General features: G+C 38.0%; 1 protein-coding gene across 1 annotated transcript in view; it reads left to right on the top strand.

Moving 5' to 3' along the window:
• The first annotated feature begins 3,029 nt into the window (after positions 1-3,029).
• The window catches only part of myo1ha (myosin IHa), a 21,717-nt gene continuing 18,746 nt past the window's right edge, over positions 3,030-6,000 (top strand). The window contains 10 exon segments of the mRNA XM_067439324.1: positions 3,030-3,074; positions 3,077-3,265; positions 3,357-3,472; positions 3,558-3,756; positions 3,833-3,913; positions 3,991-4,170; positions 4,300-4,398; positions 4,506-4,619; positions 5,054-5,125; positions 5,196-5,315. Of these exon segments, the coding sequence (XP_067295425.1) occupies positions 3,030-3,074; positions 3,077-3,265; positions 3,357-3,472; positions 3,558-3,756; positions 3,833-3,913; positions 3,991-4,170; positions 4,300-4,398; positions 4,506-4,619; positions 5,054-5,125; positions 5,196-5,315 (1,215 nt within the window).

Raw genomic sequence — 6,000 nt, 5'->3', positions numbered from 1 at the left:
TAGACCTCGTCGCTCACTTTAGGAGAGTGCTACTATTGCCCATTATGTCTAGTCTTTCCTTTTCTTGGCCAGGCCTGCTGAGGAGTAGGATGTCTTCACCATATCTTTCTCTCCTCCCTCTCTGATTTGGTTGAGGTCATCTCAACTCAGCCGCGACTGACACTTTAGACCAGGCAGAAGTACCATCTCTTAATCATAAGACAATAGCTTTTATACTGAAGAGCACCTATAATGTGACAAATGTAATTTTAAACACTTTGTGTGTTAATAACTATTTTATTTTCTTAAAAAAGGGAAAAACTAAAGCTTATAACTAAAGAAAAATTATTTGATCTCTTGGCTTTGAGGTTCAATTTTGTTTTGGCATTTCATACAGGCGACACAACAATTAAAATATATTTGACCTTAATAGTTTTGACTAAGGTGACTGGTATTTTATTGATTGGGAATTATCTATTGTAGAAACATGCCCATTACTAGTAGTGCATTTGTTTTTGTCATTATTGTTTGCTTTGAATATCCGGACACACTTAAAAAAATCTTTAAAAATCCTCTTAAAAAGTCTTACGCACAAATGCTTGAAATTAAGTATTTTCATAATTAATTCTAAAAACTATTTACATATAAAGGAATAGGTGGGTGTGTCAAAACTTTTGACTTTATATGTGAACCATACAAGCCCGATCTCATGAAAATGCGTATAAATAGTACGAGTGTGCAATCTCGTGAAATGCATATGCCAAAATGAGTTTTGGCATGCATATGGTACGTGGTTTTTCACGTGCATATGAGACGCACTTTATGGCGTATTATCATACGTATGAACCACCCACCCCACCACCCCCAACCTACCCAAAAGCGTGTCATATACACGCCATAAAGTGCGTATGGTATGCATGCGAAAAACTGCATAGCATATGCACGCCAAAACTCATTTTGCCGTATAAATTCCACGAGATTGCACACTCGTACTATTGATACACATTGCCATGTGATCGTGTTGAATATACAGGTACCTCAGACCCATCAATGTAACTGCTTTCAGTTGCATCTTTCATTTGGGAAGAGGAACAGGCTTTTCCTGTGCTGATGTCCATGAGTCTTATCACACTGAAAGTGTCACACTATAAACATTAGCAACCCCTCTGTCCATTGTTCCTCATGTGACATTGAGTTCAGCTTGTTCCCATGTGGGGACAGAAACTAGAGAGGGGGAGTCTCCACAATAATGCTGAGATTGAGATTGGTTCTGACATCTCAAATGGGGGATCTTCAATGATATTGTTCACCTGCCCCTTTGGCTTAAAGCAGGGGGAGGGGGAGGGGCATGTTTTGGGGTTGTCGGTAAGGACATGAAATGGTGGGGAGCGTGAAGTGATGTGGTGGGTGGTGATTCACAAGTTAGGGGTGCATGCGGTGGGATGAAAATTTTATTGGCGGACAGGTGGACGAAAATCTCCCATCTGAGAAATACGTCCCCCTCCCGAACACACACAGTACCCTTGATTACGGTGTTCGTATAACTGCGGCGTTCAGAACAAGCCTCCATTGTGTGCCCTGAGGGCATGCTAAATGAGTGTCTCAGAGAGCAGCGGGACACAGACCGTTACAGCACAATTTAGTCTGTCCTGTTGTCTCAAGAAGGCCTCATTTCAGAAGCTCTCAGATCAGACAAATATAAGCAACCCCCTCCCTCCCTTCCTGTGTCCCTCCTTCCCTCCATATCTCCCTCTTTTTCTCTCCCTCTTCTGCTACTTTGCCCTCTCCCCCTCTACATCCAACCAGCCCGCACCAGCCCAAATAGGCCAAATCTCATCTATTGTCCTGGGACTGCCCAGTGTGAAATTCGGTGTGACATTAAATGTTTTCTAATGAATAAATTTTGAAAGGATATGCAGAGAGAATATGTGTAATGGAATGTAGACTGCATTTTAAAAGCTTCTTCATTGTCCATCGTCTTTGGAATTTACAGGACAAAAAAACTGGCCTCTTTCAGAGCTAATGAGGTTTATGGGGTGAAAGGGGGGCGGGGGAGATTTTGGGGGCTTCTAGTCGTTAGATTAGACTTAGTTTTTTCCCCTCTTTTCAGTTTCTTCTTCCAATTTGCTATATGAAAGTCAAATATCCAGGATTCTAAAAAATGGGGAGAAGACAAATTTCTGAAGTAAAGAGAAGACCACTGGAAATCTTAAAATATCTTGGTTCTAAAAATGCACAATTTTGACACATGCCTCAAAAGTGTCTTTCATATATTGAGAAATATACTTCTCTAGTCTCTTTACTGAAATAGGATGACAGACACTGAACTGAGGAACTACAGCAAATTCTGATTGAGGACTGTTTAGCTTTTGCAGACAAATTGCTAATTTTTTGGATAAACCTCTCTCTGGTTTCACTTTTAAAGCATGCATAAGCTAAATAAGTCCTAAGTAAGAGTAAGAGACTAGATATTGCCATTGATCAAATCGGTATTGGCTTTGATTATACCCAATTCTCAGGGAGTGAATGCACTCATTGCTTTCATAAATATCTCTCAGAACCAAGATATGGCTGCCTGACATGTGCTGAATGCTGATGCGGTCTCCAATCACAATATGCTTTTTGAACAGGTTTCTTATAGCGAAAGCAAAGCTGCCATTCACAGGGACAAGAACATGGTCTACTCATTGCAGATGATATCTCATTACAAAAGCCTGTACAATAGAGAACAGCATTATAAAGTACTTAGTTAAACATCAGCAGGGGATTATGCGGTTGGATGATCGTGACTTAATCAGAGACCTTAGACCCTGATTCTCGGTCTCAGTCTCAACATGACAGCAAGTCTATTAATAAAAGGGGGAAGAGTCGCTAGACTCTGTAGCTTAAGAAATGCCTTATAATAGCCAATTCCATTTTAGTCCTGCCACTTCTTCATCCATAACCAATTTCTCACAGAAAATAATTCACTGATTATTTAACTGAAATGGATATTTAGGTCTGTTTTTTGCTGCTTTAAAAACCAAGCTTCTGAACCTAACGGATCTAGAATGACACAATCCTATAGACTTGGTCAATGTAAACAAATTGCATTGGGTCATGGTCAGTGTTGTGCTTGTCTGATTGGCAGAAAGGAAAGGTTAAACTGGGTCAGTTGGACTTGGAGGGAGCCCTGATTGCCAGAGACCGAGTTGGCATCCAGGACTTTGTGCTTCTTGACGCCCACAACAGTGAAACAGCCTTCCTGGACAATCTGAAAAAACGTTTCACAGAGGACTTGATATACGTGAGTGAAAAAAAAGGTTAATTATCGTTTTTACTCATTATTCATTGTGATTGTATATTTTATAAACCAAAAGGCATCTTTATACTCACAGACTTACATAGGTACTCTGCTGATATCCGTAAACCCATACAAAGAGTTGGACATCTATAACAAGAAACAAATGGACCTCTACATGGGAGTGAACTTTTTTGAGCTGCCCCCTCATATGTAAGTGTTTGACTTTATCTTCATTGACAAACCAGTCAATAAGACATTTTAAAATAAAATGTTGTACATCTTATGTCCTTTTCAGTTATGCATTAGCAGATAATGCTTACCACACCATGTTATCAGAAGCCAACAACCACTTTATTTTGATATCTGGGGAGAGCGGAGCAGGCAAAACTGAGGCCTCCAAGAAGATCTTGCAGTACTATGCAGTCAGCTGCCCTAGTTCCACCTTACTCGACACTGTGAGAGACCGTATGCTTATGTCCAACCCTGTACTAGAGGTCAGTCCAACAATAATATTTATAATAGGTCTGACATTCACTATGTATGCCATGCATTCATCAAATCTGATTTTAGGCCTTTGGAAATGCAAAGACGATGAAAAATTACAACTCCAGCCGTTTTGGGAAGTATATGGACATCCAGTTTGATAGTCAGGTATAGATACCTTCTAACTTCATCCCATCAATAATGCTACACGTTATAGAAGGTTCACGCTTTATTTTAATATGTAGGGAGATGCTGTTGGTGGCCACATACTCAGCTACCTGCTGGAAAAGTCTAGAGTGGTTCACCAAAACCATGGTGAGAGAAACTTTCATATATTTTACCAGCTGGTGGAGGGAGGAGATGAAGACCTACTGAGGCACCTGGGTTTGGAGAAGGACACTAAACATTATAGTTATTTAGTGCAGGTATGGTTTCTCATTTTTAATCCGGTGTGTAACATAACTACAAAATAGTTAAATAATTAAATCTAAGTAGAATCAGACTATTTGTTAAAACAAAAAACAAAAAACAAAAAATGTTTGCTGTCTTAAAAGGGAGAATCTTCCAATGTGAGCTCTATTAATGACAAGAACGACTGGAAAACGGTTAAAAATGCATTATCGATCATTGACTTTGATGCTAACGACATTGAGGTAAGGAGAGTTTTTAAAATACAATATTTTTTTGTTGGTTTAAATGATCTATAATGGACAACCGGACCACTGATAATAAACAGATCGTTTTCTCTTTAATATACTAGCACCTCTTTGGGATCATAGCTAGTGTGCTCCATCTAGGAAATGTGCACTTTGATGGAGACACCAAAGGTTATGCTACTCTAAACTCTAATGCAGCTCTGAGATGGGTATCCAAGGTCAGTTTTTGGTAACACTTTATTTCAATAGTCTGCTTTAGACATTCTACTAACTATAAGTAATTCAGTAACTACAAGTCAACTACTAGTAGTCATTAGAGTAAGACTGTCTGCTTAATATCTGCTTATACTTTATTTTAATGTCCCCCAACATACAATGTACTGACTATAAATAACTTTGCAAATACCTATTCAATTTATTCTACTATCCCTGACCCTAACCTAACAGTCTACTAACACTTTAAAGAGAGTTAGTTGACATGTACTTGAAAATTAAGGAGAGTTAGTTGACATGTAGTTAGAATAGCAAATTTACTTATAGTTAATAGAATTTCTAAAGTGTACTATATCGAAACTGACATATTCTAAGTTATCACACATCTGACTTGTTGATTTGGTTCAGATATCATTCCTTTTTTTGTGTTTATGTTCAGCTGTTAGGGGTCCATGTTCAGGTCCTTCATGAAGTGCTTACGTTCAGAAAGATTGAAGCCAAATCAGAGGAGGTAAAAAATAAATAATTTTTAAACAAAAATCCTTGTTGAAGCAGGCGATAACTATCTTTCTGACCCTCAGGTCTTGAGTCCGTTCACTGTTGATCATGCTATCTATGCCAGAGATGCCCTGGCCAAAGCCATCTATGGCCGTGCCTTCACATGGCTGGTCAACCGAATCAACGAGTCATTGGAGAATAAAGTAAGAGGAAAACAACAAAAAACTTCATATAATTACCATTTCAAGCCAATGTTTGGTTACACTGTAAATCTATTGGTAGCATTTTGCTGAAAAACACTGAATGTGGTTTGTTCCATTAAAAAAATGTGTAATGTTCTACCGGACAGCTTTAAAGAAACAAAATTTAAACAACTTGCTTCATTCTTTCCCGTATGAAAAAGAAATTAATTCAAGTATCCTATACTTCTTTAAACTAAAAATAAGAATGTATACTTTCAGTCTACTTTTTATGTACTTCTCAGAAATATACTTTATTAGCATCTCAGGAATGTAATTACTTAAATATACTGTTTCTAATTCTGAATATATGAAATTATATGTAAGCTACTGCAAATTATTGTTTATGTCAAGTCTCTTTTCCTGCCAATGACTGAATTTTCTGGCTATCCATGTTTTCACTGTTATATGATAGGGGGCACATCTTTTGAAATAGTACAGAATCTCCTGATCAAAACACAGGTGAAGAAGCAGAAACAAGTGATAGAAGATTGCTTACGAACATGTAAAATAACGCGATCATCAAATATTAAACAGCATATGAGTTCAAAACTACCTAATGTTACTGAAAGAAATGTTGAACCCATAAAGAGAAAACTTCTGTGAAGATTTGGGGTGTTGATGGACTAAATCTACTCAATCTGTGTTT

Source organism: Pseudorasbora parva, chromosome 3 (assembly GCF_024679245.1).
Source record: "Pseudorasbora parva isolate DD20220531a chromosome 3, ASM2467924v1, whole genome shotgun sequence".
In the NCBI taxonomy this organism is placed as follows: Eukaryota; Metazoa; Chordata; class Actinopteri; order Cypriniformes; family Gobionidae; genus Pseudorasbora; species Pseudorasbora parva.
This window is presented reverse-complemented; position numbering and strand designations above follow the sequence as displayed.